The sequence below is a fragment of the Lolium rigidum genome, chromosome 6 (genome assembly GCF_022539505.1).
Source record: "Lolium rigidum isolate FL_2022 chromosome 6, APGP_CSIRO_Lrig_0.1, whole genome shotgun sequence".
In the NCBI taxonomy this organism is placed as follows: Eukaryota; Viridiplantae; Streptophyta; class Magnoliopsida; order Poales; family Poaceae; genus Lolium; species Lolium rigidum.
Genome location: NC_061513.1, coordinates 199,958,584 through 199,977,796, shown reverse-complemented (window position 1 = coordinate 199,977,796; position 19,213 = coordinate 199,958,584). Strand labels below are relative to the sequence as shown.

The 19,213-nt window shown below is 41.3% G+C and overlaps 1 protein-coding gene across 1 annotated transcript; it reads right to left on the bottom strand.

Annotated features, from left to right (window-relative positions):
• Positions 1-9,660: 9,660 nt before the first annotated feature.
• Positions 9,661-18,770, bottom strand: LOC124659104 (probable chromatin-remodeling complex ATPase chain). Its single transcript, XM_047197047.1, has 25 exons — positions 18,323-18,770; positions 17,802-17,933; positions 17,562-17,665; positions 16,241-16,353; positions 14,653-14,750; positions 14,344-14,523; positions 14,041-14,262; positions 13,772-13,906; positions 13,413-13,695; positions 13,246-13,319; positions 12,868-13,088; positions 12,702-12,789; positions 12,535-12,628; positions 12,247-12,435; positions 12,140-12,171; positions 11,975-12,051; positions 11,809-11,898; positions 11,649-11,718; positions 11,442-11,484; positions 11,300-11,358; positions 11,049-11,214; positions 10,754-10,932; positions 10,465-10,680; positions 10,201-10,311; positions 9,661-10,093 (listed from the first exon to the last, which is right to left on the bottom strand). The coding sequence occupies exons 1-25, from the start codon at positions 18,623-18,625 to the stop codon at positions 10,073-10,075; spliced, it is 3,300 nt and encodes a 1,099-aa protein (XP_047053003.1). The 5' UTR covers positions 18,626-18,770; the 3' UTR covers positions 9,661-10,072.
• Between the last annotated feature and the right edge of the window lie 443 nt (positions 18,771-19,213).

The following is a 19,213-nucleotide window of genomic DNA, read 5'->3' as shown; positions in this document are numbered from 1 at the left end:
GGTCCACCGAAAAAAACCCGTTCTCCAATAAAGTGCACTGAGGAGTTGCTACTAATGCAACATTCCGTCAGCCACGAAAACGGCAATCTACAAGTACATCTAAAACAGCCACAGCTGGAAGCAACGATATGAACAGGGACATTGGGCAAAAGTCATCTTCTAACAGTGATGCTTCTGAAAAGCAACACAGTTATGAGGATGGTCAAAGTGACAACATTCACCAAGATCGTCAAGGTGTTGAATCAAGTCATATGCCGCCTCGAGATCCACTCTGCCATGTACCAAAAGTCACACCGCCATGCCCCATAGTACCAGATGATAGAGCCACCCCTGCAGAGCTGCGAACATACACACATGTAAGTTCAATTTATATTTTGCTGATAAAAATTTCACTCTTACACACATTTATTTAGTCCATTTGCATGGAAGTTCACATGCTCTATTTTTAGAAAAAACTGTTGATATGTTTTGGGAAGTTCGTGTACCCTGTATTCCTGATAAAAGTTCAGCTGATTTTAGGAAGTTCACATGCTTTGTTTATATATGAAATATATAGTTGATATGTTCTGGAAGTTCATGTACAACAGTTTTTCTCTGAAAAAAAGTTCAGATGACTTTAGGAAGTTCATGTGCTCTTTTTTTATTAAATTTTAGGAAGTTCACTTGACCTATTTCCTAAAGTTAACATACAATAACATATGTAAACAAAAAATTAATGCAATAAAAAAACCGTGGCAATTTGCAGGCTGCAGATCTTGATAAGGACCTGATACCATCCATTGGTCAAGAATTTAGCACATTCAAAGATGCATATGCATGGGATAAGGAAAGGGCAGCACAACAAGAGCAGGCGTTACTTGAGATGTGTACGAGAAGGTGCACACCGCAATAGTGTCAACGAGGAAGACCGACAGCGTGGCACGATGACCAAAAGAACTGGGTGCAAGGCCTTTATGAGATTGAAAGAGAGGAGTGATGGTACCTGCATTGTCAAGGACATTACACTTCAGCACAACCATACCCTGCTGTTAAGCCCATCAATGCTAGTTTTCATGCGTTCTCACAAAAGGGTGGATCCAACATCGAAGGGGTTAGTAAAAGACCTTCAGCTCAGCAATATAAAACATGTAAACATAATGGGCTTGCTTACAAGGCTGCATGGTGGACGTGATAAGATTGGCTGCCACAACAGAGACATACTCAACATGTAAGTACTCCCCCCCCACCCCCCTCCTTTATATATAAAATGAAAACTTACATGAAAAACAGGGGGAAGAAAAGGCAAAAAAAATAACAACAAATTTCTTTTTGCAGGAAAGCAGAAAACACGAGGAAGGAGTCCATAAATGAGGTGCAGAATATGTTCAAATTCTTTGAAGACATGAAGAAGGAGAATGAGAATTTCTTCTATGACTACAAGGATGACGAAAACAGATTGGAAAATGTTTTATGGTCTAAAGCTAGCTCGAGGGCGGCATATGCAGATTTTGGAGATTGCATAACTTTCGATACTACTTACAAGTCGAACAAGCACCACTTGCCCCTTGCAGTATTTGTCGGCGTAAAAAACCACTTGCAGTCAACAATCTTTGGTGTTGCATTGATGGGAAACGAGTCAGAGGAGTCCTTCAAATGGGTATTCAGCAGATTCCTTGAATGCATGGGCGGTAAACAACCAATCTGCATACTTACAGGTTTGGAAAAAATCAGAATCTATCCTCATGTTTGTACCTTCAATGCTGAAAATTAAGTGCATGTTATATTAAAAGAAAGTAGGTTTTTTCAGTTGTAGTTCATAACATAAACACCCAGAAGTTCAGATGTTTCCACCCCTGCAACACAATGAAGATATTTAATTTGCTGAAGTTCACCTTTGTTTGTTTTTGTGAAGTTTGCTTGCATTATACCTGATGTGTTTTTTCCAAATAATTGTTCAGATCAATGCCCAACGATGGCAAAAGATATACCAAAAAATTTCCCACGTACTCTACATAAGTTCTGTAGATGGCACATAATGAACAAGCATAAGGACCCGCTGAAGAAGCTTTATAAACTATTCCCTGATTTGAAGGATCAGCTGACTGCAATTTTGAACCATCCCCTAATGCCATCTGAGTTTGAAGATGTGTGGAAGGCTTTGATTGAAAAGTACAATCTGCATGATATAAATGTCATGATTAACTTATGGGCTGAAAGGAAATTGTGGATATCAGCTTACTGGAAAGAAGTATTCTGTGCATGCATGACTTCAACACAAAGAAGCGAGAGCATGAACTTTGTGCTGAAAAGGGGTTTTGTCACTGAACGAGACAACCTCCACATTTTTGCTAAACAAGTTAACAAATGCGTACAGGCAAGGCATGAAGCAGAGAATGCGGAGGCAAATGCATCAACGGTGAGTGCTCGATTTCACGATTTATATTAATGAAAAAAAAATGCTTCATAATTTGAAAAACATAGGATGAGAACATAAAAAGGGAAAAAAGAGTATGCAGATGTATGGAAGTTCACAACTGTTTGGTTAGGGGTTCTTCTGTACATAAAAAGTGTCATCTGTTTTCGAAAAAAAGTATGCAGATGCATGGAAGTTCACAACTGTTTAGTTAGGGGTTCATATATATATAAAAAAGTTATCTTATGTTTGATGTTCACAGCAATGACTTTTGCATCGAAAAAATAAAAATTGCAGGGCACAAGGAAAACAGTCACCAGGTATGGCTTCGAGGCACAGGTGATGGATAAGTACACACGGGCAGTGTACTCAGTTTTCCGGGAGCGGCAATATCACAGCACAGCTTTCCGCATTAAGACTTCCCAGGACAATCCCAACAATTACCTTGTGCATCACTACAATTAGAGTAAAGAGTTAGCTTGGTCAAGACATGAATTCCGAGTGCTAGCAGATGAAGTTGAAGGCCGTTATGAATGCGAATGTAAACTGTGGGAACATACAGGTAAAATAGAAACAGCCTCTTTCAGCAATTGCTTTGGTTGTATTACACTACAGATGCATAAAAAAGTAATTGTTGACACAAAAATAAAAAAATTAACCGAGCTAATGTTATGTTTATGCACGCGCAGGGTTGTTCTGCCACCATGTCATAGCTGTCTTTGAGCACCTACGCCTGGATGAGATACCAAGCAAGTATATACTCCAGAGATACACCAAAGATGCAGTGACAAACCCTGATTTCAACCGCAGAGACTACAGGACAACAACAGATGATGGGACTTCAATTGAGTACGGACGAACAATCCTTTACGATGAAGCGAGTTAAAATTATAAACAAAGGATGCTCTTCGGAAGCAAAATTCCAAATAGCATTATCTGCCTTCAGAGATGCCAATACCCGCCTGGACAATGAGGATGCGGAGCTGGAGAATAATGAGGATGCAGAGATGGAGAACAATGAGCAGTCCTCGAATCAAGACAACACAACATAAGAAACTAGCGAGCAGAACGACATTCCTCAGGCTGAGAACAATGATCCATATGTAGATATACAGCCACCACTAGTTGCAATATCAAAAGGGAGCAAGACTACATATGCTGCAAGGAAGAATGGAAAATGCAAACCCCCTGTACCTGCCCGTCCGGAACCAGAACTAGATGAATACGGGAGACCGAAAGGTACAAGAATATGCGGAACATGCAATAAAATTTATGGCCACAATTCCAGAACCTGCAAGGCAAGGCAGCTGGCTAAAAAACTCTTGGAAACACATGAGAAGGTGTATGGGCCTACAGCATCTTCAGGAAATATCAAGGTGCGCATAAGAAACTTGCTTGCTCGCCAGCACATCCCAGAGAATGATGAAGAGGAAAAACTGGACACAGATGAGGGTGAATGCTTCGAAGATGAGACGGATGATGAAGAATATGAGCAAGAAGATGAGGATGAAGATATCACTGAGCAAGAAGATACACAAAATACACCAGATGTGGATGACAAACTGGAAAACTTAAATAAAAAGGGAGGACAAAGGAAATGCAGCGTGTGCAACCTGAGGCTAGGACACTACGCATCAACATGCCTCAACAAGGAAAAGATACTACAGCAACAGATTATTGAACGACAAACAAGTGATGGTGCGATAGTGAAACCACAAGGGGTGAAAGCTTGCGGTACATGCAATAAGATAAGGAGACACAACTCCAGAACTTGCGCAAGAAGGCAGCTTGAGGAACAACTATTACACCTACAGTCAACAGAAAATGATAGCAACACCATGGAAGATAGAAGCAAGGAGAAGAACAGGAAGAAAACACAGACTACACCTGCAGCTATAAGAAGGAGTACCAGAAAGAGGTAGAACAAAAAGGAAAAATAGAATAGGAATTGCTCAAAAAACTATAGAGACCTCACTTGTTTATTGAAAAAAATATGTAGTTAGTTACTGACGAAAAATTACATTAATATACTGCTGAAGTTCACTATTTGTTCGTGCTACTCGACCAAATTTGAAACAAAGAATGTCACAATATCATTTGTCTAAACTCTGCACGATGTGTATATCGTAATTCAACTGCTAGATAGTTGTTCACGTGCATGTTGATTAAAAAAAATTAACAGTAGGAAGTTCACAACCAATTATCCACGAAGTTCACTATTTATGACGGGTGAAAAAAAGTTAGTATGAAAATTAAACAGAAACACACATGCAAAAAGGAGTTCAGATATCAACAGCTGCGAAGTTCTCACATACTATTTACGTTGTAAAATAGATTAAAACAAAAAACTAGGAAAATTCAAACTCGAATATGAGTGTGAAAGTACTGAATTATTAAAAAAATGAACAAAAACAGATAGGATTGCAAAAAAGTAAAATATGGACATATTCATTGTATTATAAAATGAATAAAAGGGAAGGGAAACATAAAGTAAAAAAATATGACTGCGAAGTTCAGATCTAACCAAATAAGGAGTTGTCTTAAACATTAAACCTAAAAAAATGTAGGGAAAAATAAACGATTACAATCTGATCATAGAAAAAAAAAGAAAAATGTCCCTACAAAACTAAATTCTTCACCAATCCCTGCCACGCTTCTTCTCAGGATGTTTGAATAAGGCGAAGAAGCCCCTCTCAAACACATCGAGCCTTCGAAAAACCTCGTACGTTGCATATGCATCCCGTGCAGCATATTCCAAATGCTTAGGCGGTAGAGGCGGCGGATCAACCCACATCCTGTGCTCTCTCCTTCCAAAACCATCCTTCATCTCAAAATAGATTGGATCTATAATAGCTCCAGCAACATCCTTCAGGCCTTGAAGCTTCTTCTTGTTGTCCGGATCTCTCCATATTGCCTGGATATCCTTCAGATTATGAACATAGTACTTTGGACGTGAGAGAATGTTGCAGTCTTCTGCGATGCAAAACCCAGCAAAAATGTACCTATAGCCATGAAGAAACTCAGCCAAACTTTTACTCCTCTCATCAGCATGGCATATGTGGTACACAAGAACATCAGTGCCAACACATAGCTGGATCACAGCAGCTTTCTTCGGATTGAAATAGGTACCACTGAGTCTGTCATTCTCAACATCAAGACCAACAATCTTCCTAGCAGAAGAATCAAGGGAAGCTTCAGCATTGGTGATCCACTCCTCAACACTAGCTGCTGCATTCGTGTACAAAACCTTCATAGTGGTTGTGCCATGGCAGGGAAGGGTGTACTTGTGGGAAAAAAGAGCGTTTGCCATGCAATCGATGGACAGAAGAAAAAGAAAGACAAAAGAATTGGTGATTCACGTGCACCGAACCAGAAAAGAAAAGACCTGTATTTATAGATTGAGATGTAACAAACACGTCGTGATCCACGAATTCAGGAAACAAACAATACATATCCAAAACAAAACAAAAAAGAACAGCCGAGAAAGAAACAAAGATAACAAAAATCCTGCGGGATAACAAACAAAGGAATCTTATCCGGGTCCAGGGTGAGTTCACGTGCAAGACAGACAAAAAAAGGTTTAAACATAAAACAAACGAGAAGTTCACGTGATAACATGCAGACGTCCGCACAGAGTAAAAACCCTGAATAAAAAAGACGTTCGACACCAACCCACCCACCAAACCACGCATCGGCGCTAACCAACTCCACCACTCCATCCCACGGAGAAGAAATCGAAGGAAAAGCAAAGGGGATAACAAGAACAGAGAAAGAAAAGAGGAGAAGTCTAGCAAGATCTACAAAAGGAATCCAGGGTAAGAGAAGCGAAGGGATTACATACCGAAAGAAGGTGCGTCTCACACACCCACACCCATCCCCCTCCCATCTACTCATTTATTCGCACTGCATTTCCCTCTCTGACATCCTTCATTACCGTGGTTTTTGACTCTAGGTTATTATAAAAAAAAAGATCTAACAACTTAACAAAATGATACCTTACAGACTACTTCAAAAAATGCTTTACATACGATGGATCTATCAAAAAGTATCAAATAAAAAAATGGTACGCAGGGGGAAAAAATACAGACACTGATGAACAAAAAAAGAAGTTCAGATAAGAACTTCCGAGAAGCTCACTTGTGAAACAACATGTATAAATGTACAACATGTATCCGGCCGGCATTAGTAGACTGTGATGGGAAACTTAAAAATATAGAATAAAAAAGTTGGAGTTTAAAATGTAGACAAAGTATAACAAAAAACATGCAGACTAAAAGTGGAAGTTCAGTTCAAAAAAGTGCAGAGGTCCTGTTAGTATAAAAATATGTTTTATGTTGGAATCTTGTGACAAGAATGGCTGATGGTCCATCGTACATCATCCTCAGCGACAGTGAAAGCGATGAAGAGACCTGGTTAAGAGGTAAAAAAAGATAGAATGCTTTCAAAAATACTTTATGGAACTTAAAAATGTGCTTATTTTTGTGAAGGTCCAACAATTTATGGAATGGAATTCTTTGACAAGCACTGCCACTTCGGAAATGAAGTTGAACTGACTAAGGCAAATCTGGATCATCTGAAAAGGCAAGTAATTGACTACAAGCCACAAATCCCATATTATGTATGCAAGATGGGGAAGACAACGAACAACCTCACGAGGGTCAAAATGGTAATACTAAACCGCCAACTTACAAAACTTATTTCATACACTACATGTATTACATATGTTGTGTTGACTGAACCATCATGTATTACTAACTTTGTAAAACTGCAACAGTCTTCCAATATTTACATGTTTCTAGAAGTTCAGATAAAAGAAACTGTGAAGTTCACTTACAGAAGAAAACAGAATGTTTCATGTTAACTTTGATAATTGTTAACTATTGCATATTGAGATCAGTTGTTACATCGCTATGATATTCACTTTCATGTGTTTCATGCAGACTTTCAATAAGGAATACACTGAAAAACACCTAAAGAATTATCTCACGGTTCCAACAACAATTCCAATAACCTCCAACACAAATGACTGGGTTGGTACACGAGTGAGGATAAACAAAGTTGCAACTGGACATGCAGTGATAACAACAAATTGGCCAGATGTAGTCATGGGTGCAGAAATAAAAGATGGAGATATCTGCATGTTCTGCTTCTACGACGGAACAAGAGAACTCGGATGCTTCGTGACACGTCTTAGCAACTGAGTCTAAAAAATTTACTATGAAAATAAACTTATGTACCATTTTACTTTATTGAACCTTATGTTTTGTATCAGCAAACCAAGAACAATTATGGTTGTTTCAGTATTGTTGATGTAATAAAAATGCTTCCTTATGAAGAAGTTCACATAGAGTGAGTGTGAAGTTCGCTTATGAATGAAAAAGATTAAGAAGTTTATATTCACATAAGTTTCTACAGGAAAAATCATTTCTGACTATACAGGAATAATAGTACAGTTTGCATTGAGAAAAACGAATGGATATGGGAATACTTTTACACACATAACTGGTAAAATAGAAGTTCACACTGTGATGACAGAGAAGTTCATTAATGACAAATACGGCAGTAAATCCTTGTGGTCCGAGCAGTACAACCTTGTAGCCCACAAAAGTATGTTTTGTAAAGTTTCAAAATAAAAGAACTAGATTTTGCACCACACACCATACCGCCGTGCAAGATTAGCCATGGTTTTTATTGTCAGACTATCAGGCATTAGCACGTCCTTACAATTGACATGCCTCAGTTTTTCTCGACCATGGGAGTATGGGACAGCAAATTAACATGCTCGCTCGACCTGGCATCCTGTGAAGGCCTTCCGATAAATTAACAGTACCGTCTTCAAGTAAATTCCCAAAGTCCATCTTGCACTGCCGATTCTAAGGCCCCTGTACTTCTTAACACTAATCTTGCACTGCCGATTCCCAAAATTCTTCTTGCACTGCAGATACAGAGTACCTTGTTCCAGAAAAACGTCTCAGACACTGTAAAGAACAAGAACAAACCAAACAATAAAACAGAGAGGAAGTGGGAGCGGGGAGCAATTCCTCATAAGATGAGGCCAGAGTAACCTTTAGGGAGGAACGTCGAGCAGCAGCCCGTTTGTCCCGTCAGGCTGCACACGAGGAAGGAGGAGGACTTGCGAGGGAAACGCGGTGGCGTAGGCGTACCAGTTTGGGTGCGGAGGCGGCGGCCGGGGCTGAACGCCGAGGCGGCGGCCAGAGCTGCACGCCAAGCGGCCGAAGATGCGCCCGGAGACGGCGGCCAAAGCTGAACGCCGAGGCGGCGGCCAGAGCTGCACCCCAACCGGCCGGAGATGCGCCCGGATGCAGCGGCTGTACAACCTGTGAGGGCGGCGGCCGGGAAGCGCGACGCGCATCGTGTGGAGGTGGGGGCCGGGGCAGCGCGCCGCGGCGTCAGCTAGGTAGCGCGCGCGGCCAACGAGATTGGGTGGGTCGTGCTGAGAGCAGCCTGGGCATGAGCTTTTGGTTGCGCCAGAGCCGGGGAGAGGCCGCGCCATTGCCAGGGAACGGGAGCGAGCAAAGGCATGGGGGGACTAGTGGCGGCGCGGGGAATCGAGGGCTCCCAGCGACGGGGATTGCGGGTGGCGGCGTGGGAGGCGTGGCGGGAGATCGGGGGCCCCGCCGGCGGTGAGAAGAGAGGTCGAGGACGAGTGGGTCGGGCGGGGAGGAGAGAGGTCGAGGACGAGTGCGTCGGGCCTGACACGACGGCGGCGGCGGACCGGAGCGTGGCCGGCGGCGGGTGAGCGGGGCGCGTGGCCGGCGGCGCGTGGGCCGGGCGCCTGGCCGGCGGTGGAGAGGCGAGCCTGGCCGATGGGAGATGCGCCCATCGAGCAGAGAAAATCGGGAGGAAGTAGGTGGGGTGGTTGACCTTTTTTCTAATCGAACCATACGTACTATATATATATATACTCATACACCTATATATATATATATATATATGTATATATATATATATATATTCACAAGCAAATACCTATATTTAACTGCTGTAGTAAAATAAAAAGGATGGACATTAAGATCGCAATTGTCGCCAACTACTCAGATATGAGTATCCAATTTTTATGTGCATTATGTTAAATGTGTGGAGAGAAAAAAAAATGAAAAACATGAAGTGAGAGTCATCAAGAGCATGTAGATGTAAGATGATAACGGTTGCAACACAGTGGTAATGCATATATTGTAATTAAAAATATTTTACCAAAGCATTGGACCGTAGTAACACACGAGCATTCAACTAGTTAAGACAACATATCAGTAACAATTTAGGACATTATCATTGCAAATACGTAGATACCATCCATACAAAAGCTTGTATGCTGTGCCGACAGGCATTGTCAATTCATTCTTCTGACTTTTGAAACTGATCAGTACAAAAAAGGACATTTGTTTCCAAAAAAAAATGATCCATTATACTGGAAACTACAGAACATCAAAGGTGATTCCACAAGAGTTAGCACAAAGACTCTGTACCAAAAGGACAGGGCAACATTCAAACTAATCTATGTGAAGCACAGGTGACCAAATGACAGCAGATCACATTACATACAACTTCGATAAGCATTATCTTAACCTACAATTCATTGAGCATATCACTCCAGGAAGCTCGGCACACTAGAAGCAGAGTCAAACATTTTTTAAGACCGCTCTAATTTTCAGAATCAGATCACCCACGCTTGCGCCTTCCCTGCAACATTGTTCACAACTAATTAGCAGCAGAATCCTCTTTTGACAGGTTTTCAGATCCCTGTGTAAGTGGTGGGATGGGGTTGGGATGGGGGATGTTTGACGTACCGAGCCCACATAATCATCCATAAGGGACTGACGTCGCCTCTTGGATGAATTCACTGGAGTTGTCTCACCGTCTGAAACCCTTAATGCAGGTCGCTTCGTCGGCGTCATGTTCTAAGTGACAAAAGAAATATACAAGACCAGGTAGGTCACCACAATTAGTATAATCATAAACCATTCATTAGCATAAGGCTGTCTATTTTTATGATTCTAATACTTGGAAACTGTAACTATGAAAGGTTCGAACCACTAATGTTGAAGAACTACCTTAGCAAGCCTTTTGTCCTTCCGTGCCTGCCTTTCTTGCTCATCATATTCCTGATTCTCTTTCTCAACTAGACGGATAAGGGTGTCACATCGCCTAGACAACTCTTGCGTAGTTCTGGACTTCACAAACCAATCAAATCGGAACAAGGGTGACATGCGAAAGGCAGCTTTAAGATCATCCCAGTTTCCATAACCAAGTTTGTGCACCATGCATAGCTGAAATATAACGAGTGGTGGTTAATCAGGTCACAAACATGAAGCAGTATGCATCAAAAGGGAGAGGGCATACCATAAAACGGTCACATTCCTCGTTATAGAACTTCCCTTTATTTTGGCCATACTGGATTTTCAACTCTAACCATGGGTTCTTATAGCGGTCCAACTTCTTTCCAATGGCCCTCATAATCTCATCCTTGCGGCTTATCCTTCCCTCACCCCTTTCAATGTTTTTAATAATTCTATCATAATCTGATTAGAAAGGACAAACCTAAATTAGTCAGAACAAACATTTATTTACAATTCATCTTTCACCGAACAAGCAATCAGTTCCTTAATATCAATCATGTCTAATGAATTGACTTTACCACTCAGTTCCTTGTATCTCTCCATGAAAACTTTAGCATATCGCTGAACCTCTTCTTCTGTCTTTCCTTCCATCTCAGAGGATATACTCTTGATGTCATTGCGACCATATTTCTCACATGCGCGAATAAACGTGTTGAAGTCTCTCCTCGTCCATGTAGCAAAACCCTGAAATTTGCATCATAGTAAACAAGAATGTCAAGAGAAAGTTCAGAGATGATCGATGCCTTCTATTATATTGCATGTATCCAACCTCTTCCAATAACTGATCCTTCTCCTCCTGCTCCTCCGCAGTCAAAGGCTCCAACTGATCTGAGTGTTGCAGAAGAAAATATAATCAGCACAATCTTACTAGATAATGTAGTGCAACTTAGAGAAGTAAGAGTTAGCAGTACCTTCATCTTCACCATCAATGGAATCTTTCTTCTGGTTGGCTTGCTACAATGTAAATATTAAGTTACGCACCAATTATCAATGACAACTGAAAAACAATTGACTAGTGGGGAATAATGAAGCCTAAAGAGACTGTCAAATGGAGCATAAAAGCAGAAAAAAAATGTTGAGTGTTTAAGATGCTCCTCAACATCTAGTAGAGAAATTACCATGAGGTACCGGACTTCCTTTTCATACAACTCATTTAACCTTTGATTGTTAAAGAACTGGAAATCATGCCTAACATTAACACCTAAACAGTTAGTAGACAATACCAAGGAACAAAAGGCATTGATTTTTTAGAAAATCAAAATGGACAGTTGCACTTACAAATGGGGCATTCTTGGAATCCGTGGTTCCCTAGGTTTTGCTGGTGCTCCTTGACGAAGTGCTTGCTTAAAGTACTCAGACTCTGAGTAACTACAAGAACAAGTCAAAGTTAAATACAAGTAACAGCAGAAAAACTTAATGCAGTACACCAAAAAGAGTCCCATACTTCCTCTTCCTCTCTCTCCTAGGTGGCTCGATCCAACTGTCACCAACAATTTTCTTAAAATCAGCCTTGCTCTCCTCCTTAAAGAATTGAAAGACAGAGTCAGTCAGTACTGGACAAGACACTTAACTAAGTTGCAAGCACAAGATCAATGGGACAGATCATTACCTTATCATCATCAAAATCATATAATTCAGCAGCTGTGGAGAAAAAAAATGTTTTCAGAGACATAGAGAGAGAGAGAGAGAGAGAGAGAGAGAGAGAGAAGTCTGTACTATCATCCATTTTGAACTTAATGGCATCCTCAGTGAATTTTTTCATTTTCGCATCAAGTTCTGCTGTTGTCTCTTCTCCTTTAGCTATAATTCTGTCAATATCCTCATCTGTTATTGTGCTATCCTTGGAACTGAACACCATTTCAGCACCAAATCTCACCATCTGCAACAAATCATCCTTATTGACAGCTGCACGAAAAACAATAATGTCAGAGTCAGACTATTCCATATCATACTAAAGCAGAAAACCATTCAGAATAAATCAGTAACCAGCAGCAAAAAAATCACTTTTCTGTTCTGACAATCGTCCTTGTTGAATGACCAAAGCATCCAATGCAAGCTTCTTGTAAGCTCTCTCAATCACCTTTTCCTCTATGGTGTACTGCAATTTAGTTTCACCATTAGATACCTACCAAAAGTAGTATTTTGATATTCTTAACTTAAAAATAGAAAACCTCTGTGCAAAATCGGAAAACTTGAACTTCTTTCTTTTGGCCTATCCTATGTGCACGGTCTTGAGCCTGAAGATCAGCTTGTGGATTCCTGCAGAAACATTGCAATATAAAAGACATAAGATTCAACTTCTAGGTTTCAAATTTGCAGTCTAACAAAACAGCGTACCAATCACTGTCATAAAGAACCACAACATCAGCGGTGGCAAGGTTGATACCAAGCCCACCAGCCCTGGTTGATAGCAAGAAAACGAACTTCTCGCTTCCTGGCTTGTTAAATGCATCAATAGATGCATCACGATCTTCTCCACCTGTATTTCCATCTATTCGACAATATTGATACCCTCTGTACATAAGATAATCTTCCAGGATATCCAAAAGCCTGGTCATCTGCAGGATAGTGATATGTCAAACAAGCAAAGTATTTTGTGGCAAATTAATGAGCTGAAACAAGGTGCACATGTTCAGTAACTAATGTGTGCCTGAAACTTAATATGCGATGGCTAGACTGCCATTTAATTCTGTGCAGCATAAGCTAAATAACCACCTGTGAGAAAATAAGCACTCTGGAGTCACGGTCCTTCAATTTGGGCAGCAATTTATCTAACAGAACCATTTTCCCTACAGCAAATATCAAAAAGAGTTATTACTACGCAACCAAAGAAGACATCATATAAAATTACGCCACCAAAATGGCCAGCATGATGAGCATACCAGCATTCTCAACAAGATGGTCACCAGTTGTATAAGGTGGGCCTGGTTCTGCCCCTTGGAATAAGTATGGATGGTTGCAGCACTTGCGTAACTGCATAGCTATGTTAAGCAACCTTTTACGTTCACCGCCAGCATTAATAACCTCCAAATCTTTCTGAAGCAGAGCTCGATAGTACTGTTTTTGCATCTGAGACATCCCTACTTTAAGGATAGTTTCTTTTTTTGGAGGTAAACCCTTTTCGACATCAGATTTAAGCCTCCGAAGAAGAAATGGTCGAAGAACCTTAAAAAATGCAAACACAAATTATATGCTGATTCAAACATAGTGGCATTCATTTTAAACGTGATATATCCAATACCTTATGAAGCTGCTGAACAACCTCCTGTTGATCATTTTCACCAGAAATTTGAAACCACTCATCAAAGGTATCTGCAGAACTAAATATCTCAGGCAGCAAGAAGTTGAGTAGAGACCAAAGCTCATGAAGATTATTCTGCAATATTAAACTTTAGTAAGTGATAAAACTGAAAATAAGATTGAGGAATATAAATCAATATATTCAGCAATTTTAACAGGTAATGTATATATATAATATACAAAGAAACAGCACTGCCAAACATAACCCACCTGGAGTGGAGTGCCTGTGATGAGTAGACGGTAGTTAGTGCTAAAAAGCCTCATGGTCTTCGACAGAAGAGAGTTCTCATTTTTTATCCGATGAGCTTCATCAATAATAATGTAGCGCCAGCTAAAACGCCTCAATGCGGTTTTCTCTTTGATTGCCATTTCAAAACTGGTTACGCACACATCAAATTTTCCTGGCTGTAGTAATTTCTCCCTTATATGATTCTGACCAAACAGTACTGAAATATAAGTAACATGCCAGCTGAAGTAACAATAATAATTCAAAAACATGGGTGTAATACTAACCCTCTCTTCTGGATTTCCCAAGAATTTTACAGCACGTAAAATGGGACAAAAACGAGCAATTTCCTTCATCCAGTTACCAAGAGTGGACTTTGGTGCAACAACCATGTGAGGACCAGTTATTCCTCTAAATTCGTGCAGGTAACCCATCAGTGAAATAGTTTGAAGAGTTTTCCCTAGACCCTAGTAAAGAAATGCAGAACAGAGGATAAAGTCAGTAACTTGCATAAAACACTATTACCTTACTGATTGAATAAAATACAAAAGGGGTTGTAGTGAGTGCTTATTGTGTGGTTAGGACATCAAACATACCATCTCATCTGCCAATATCCCATTAATACCATTCTCATATAGCCGTATGAGCCAATTAAGCCCAGCTAGTTGGTAATCTCGCATTTTTCCATTTATGCCTGCAAAGCAAACATAATAACACAGGAATCTGGAAGTTGACATATGCTAGACAATAATCAAAGATGTAATCCTATTAAAAAGGATTTTGGTTCCATTAGCTGATTTTCATAATAACAGGACAAGATATAGTCTATTCTATTCACATATAAATAGAAAAGGGTCAATATTTCAGTAAATAAAACAAAGATCTATCCATTATATAGACAGTTCACATTTAATTAGAAATCAACATACAATAAAGATTTAGTGCCATGGATCTGGAAATCTAGAACTACAGATAATTTGATCAACCTATCAGAAAATAAAGTATTAAGATATTCTTTTTTGAAAATCATGGCATGCATTCACTTGCACATTTTAAATAAAAATATGGTCTGAGTACAACAGGCTAAGTTGCTAACCAAGTAACCAACCCAGCCTCCCCTCCTGTAACCTGCTCATTGCTGCTGTTATGGTGAAGACAGAGCTTGGCAGCTTGTCACAGGTTAAATAATGTGTTCGCGTCCTGGATGCATGGCCCAAAGGAGAACTACAAGGGATTCAAGTATCCCAGAACTTCGCCATGTCAGCCACAAGTTGTACTAGTTGGCAACTTGGCATGCTACAGCTCCGAAGCACCGATACTTCAAAGTCTGCCGTGTCCACGTATAATACTCCGCCGATACTCCGATACCACGATACACAGGCGATACACATATCTCAGGAGTATCAGCGTTTCCAATTTTAAAAAGAAAAAAAAATACCGATACACCGCCGATACACCGCCGACATCGACACGGCTAGGACACAGAAACATTGGGAAGCCCAATCAAAGCCCACTAGTGACCCTAATAGCCAGTGCACTATCTATCTATTTTCTTTATTAACCATGGAAGTGGTTTGGACTGAGGCTTCAGGAGTGAGCGCACCGCCACCGTCGCCGTCTGGAGTCACTCGCCGCCGTCTAGAATCGCCTCCCCGCAACCTGGAATTGTTCTCTCCTCCGCCACCTCAGTCATTCTTTGACTTCACAAGTCATTGCATAGCATTTCATTAATTTTATATGTATATTCGCCATATCGCCGTATTGTAGTTTCTAGAATTGCCGAATCCCGTATCCCCGTATCTGTATCGCCATATCTGTGTCGCCGTATCGGTGCTTCGTAGTGCTACAGAAAGGTTTCTTAAAAGTTTAACTTTATTATATGTTGGGTCCAAGTACAAAGGGGTTCCATGGAATTTACTCGCATTGGTACACTACTGATTTAAAGTTTATGTAAGAGATCAAATATATGTTTGCTTGGTTTGGAGAACAATGTCGCTGATAAACAACTGCAGGATACAGTTGGTGCATAATAATAAACTGTTCAGTTATGTCTTGTGTGTACAAATTTATGGGACTTGTCATTTTATGGAACGAAATCCATGTAGCAAACAGAAAATATGTCACTTTAAGTCAGTTATTAAAGTGAAGGAAACAGCTACCAATGCTCAACAAGGGAAGGCTCACATGATGGCTGTGTAAGCAAACGTGTTCCGCCTGAACCAGCAAGTGCATCTTCCTCCTCTTTGAGGTACTCTTCATCTTCCTCCTCTTCTGTCATCTTTGACTCATGACGACCCCTGCAGTGTGACCCACCTCAACAACAAATAGAACAAAGATCCAGAGGAATCTTGAAAGTGATTTTGCAGCACAGCATACAGAATAGCCGGAGTGTCACGATATGCTAAAAGCTATCACTAATATATGATAACATAAAATAACCTGCTTCAATTAACTTATATGTACTTACAGTCTAAGTCAACCAAAGAGCTAGAAATGATGTTAGATGACTGCGAACAAGAAGTAAATGAATGCCAAACAACAATAGTGCACCCCTTACTATTTCAAACTATTAAGTATCAACGAGACAAAAAGGCCAACCATATGCATCAGCAAACTTATCCAGCCAAATTGATCTATCTTGCATAATTTGTGATGTATATTCATGACTCATTATAATGATGCATCAAGTTACAACTACTTGAAAGTTGAAAGTTGAAAGCATGATCAACCAATTCTTTTCACTGTCAGATAATAAATAAATGCATGACATGGTCATGAACGCACATGGGTGTTATTTGGGGTGACATTGCTATCTTAGCACTACTCTCTTTGTACACGGTGAAGAAGCACACGAGAAGCGAGGTGGCATGACGGGACAATCTAGAGCATCCGTAAGCACGATCCAATGGTCCAGAGTCAAACACTGTAGTGGCTCCTAGGTGGTTAAGTTATAATGTCTCTTAATCCTACTCCCACTTGCCAACTTTGCCCAAATAGAAATAATTACTAGCCCATCATGCAACATTAGAAAATCCATTAAAAACCTATCCCCGCCCAAAACCAGATCCATTCACGTCCAATGTGCCCCCATCGCCATCATTTGCCAACATATGCATCCTCCATACCAAAATCAACCACACAAACTGACCCTGCACCACATGTGTATCTGCACTGCATTAACTGTAAGTGACACGCTGCTGTTGCAACACCACCACTGCAGTAGGGCTGCATGCTGCTGCTGCTGTTGTAAGTAACACGCTGCAGCAGCAGTGGTGGTGGTCAAGGGAAGAGGGACCAAGAGACCACATGCTGCTGTTAGCAAACCCTATAACTAAATGATAGTTACTAGGGTATGAACGGGAGTGCAAATAGAAGTAGTGCCACAGAGTAACATTTTACAAATTTCATTGATGCTTCAAATTAGATCAGTGAACAGGTGGTAGCTGCAATTTCTACTGGTCAAAGTAAGTATTAGAGTGGCACTAACATAGTAACAACAAATTACCTTCCACGTGACTTCTTCTCTTCAGATTGGCTTCCTTTTGCGAAGTGGGCAAATATTTCTGTCTGCTGCAATAGGTACTTCAATCGCCCTTTCCCTTTCGTGTTCTGTGATGAAAAGTTCAAAACCATGATGAGGATGCAATATACACCAAATAATGAGTGTAAGAGAAATCACATAATGATAAATCAACTGCAGATGGGCATTTGTATTCAGGGGAGCTTCATAAAAGAAGAAACATACCATGTCAGCATCAATGGCAGCATTCTGAGAATCTAATATCTCTTGGATTTTCTGCTTCTTTAATTTCTGGAGTTCTTTGAGTCTGGCTCGCTCATGCTTCCCTACCACTGGATTTCCAGCAGGGTCTTCGGCCTACAATCAAAACAGTTTAGGAGCAAATAATGCAAATATTACCAAAGAAGTACTCTGATACAGCTCAAACATCAATGCAACCGCCATGCCATGCTTCTTACTTTGCACAAGAATAAAAAAGAATGCAGGGATCCAGACAACTACTAATTCGTTGTAAGACATGGATTCTTTTGAGTCCACAGCTCAGTAACATGGTAATCTCTCCAAACTATTATATTTCTTATTAGTTAGCAGGGAGTGCCTGTAAATTACTGAAGCCAGGTGTAGATAACTATCAACCAATCTAATTTATACCTAGTTAAAAATTACAGACCCTGCAAGTCTAAAAAAAACTGCAATCGCTCACACGCACAAGTATTTAAGCACCCAAACCCTATCTACTCGCTCACCTCATCGTCGTCGTCCCCCGCAGCGGCTTCGTCGTCCTCGGTTGACTGGGACTCCTCGTCTTCTCCGCCCGCAACAGCACCGCCATCATCCTCTTGGTCAGCGCCCGCGCCCGTCGTGACGGCCTCGATCTCATCCTCATCCACCTCTTCCTCCCCATCCCCGTCCGCCTCGCGGACCGGGGCCTCGTCCTCCTCTTCCCCCACCTCGTCAGATTCGGAGCCGCCGCCGTCGACCTGGTCCTCTTGCTCCTCGCCGGAGGAAGAGGCATCCTCTTCGTCGTCGTACTTCACCGGCTTCGCCATCGGAGCAAGGGTTGGGGGCTAGGGTTAGGGCTTCTGAGACGCGATGCAGATTTAGAGTGCTGAATGGGGTTTTGAATCGTTTGGCCGGGTGAGCGGCGGTAGATATACAGAGTGCGGAGCGATTTGGTGCAGAAAGGGAGTGAGCGGCTCATTTATACGGGAGGGCTTCTGTGGAACGGAACAGGTGCGTTCTGCGGGAGGACCCCACGAGGCCACGAGTAGGATGGCAGGATGGGTTCCTCCATGCACCCGAGCTATTGACCTATTGTGAAGCTGCTTCGGTGGGTCCTAGCGTCAGGGTAAACATACAGTGGCTTTTCGGCGGAACACGCTTACGAAGCTTATTTTGGACCTGGAAGTCTTATTTTGGACCTGGAAGTGGGAGGGAGATCGTTCCCGCCAAGGAGGAGGAGATGGGTTTCACTTTTTAGAACTCCCGCCGCTTTTGGGTTTGGGTACAAGTCACATACAGCCATACAGGTGGTTGGGTTCGAGCATGTTTAGGCATTGGCAGCTGATAGCAACACAAAATTGCTTCTCAAGCCTAAGGGCATCTGGAACACGGCGACCCAAACGAACGCGTTGGAA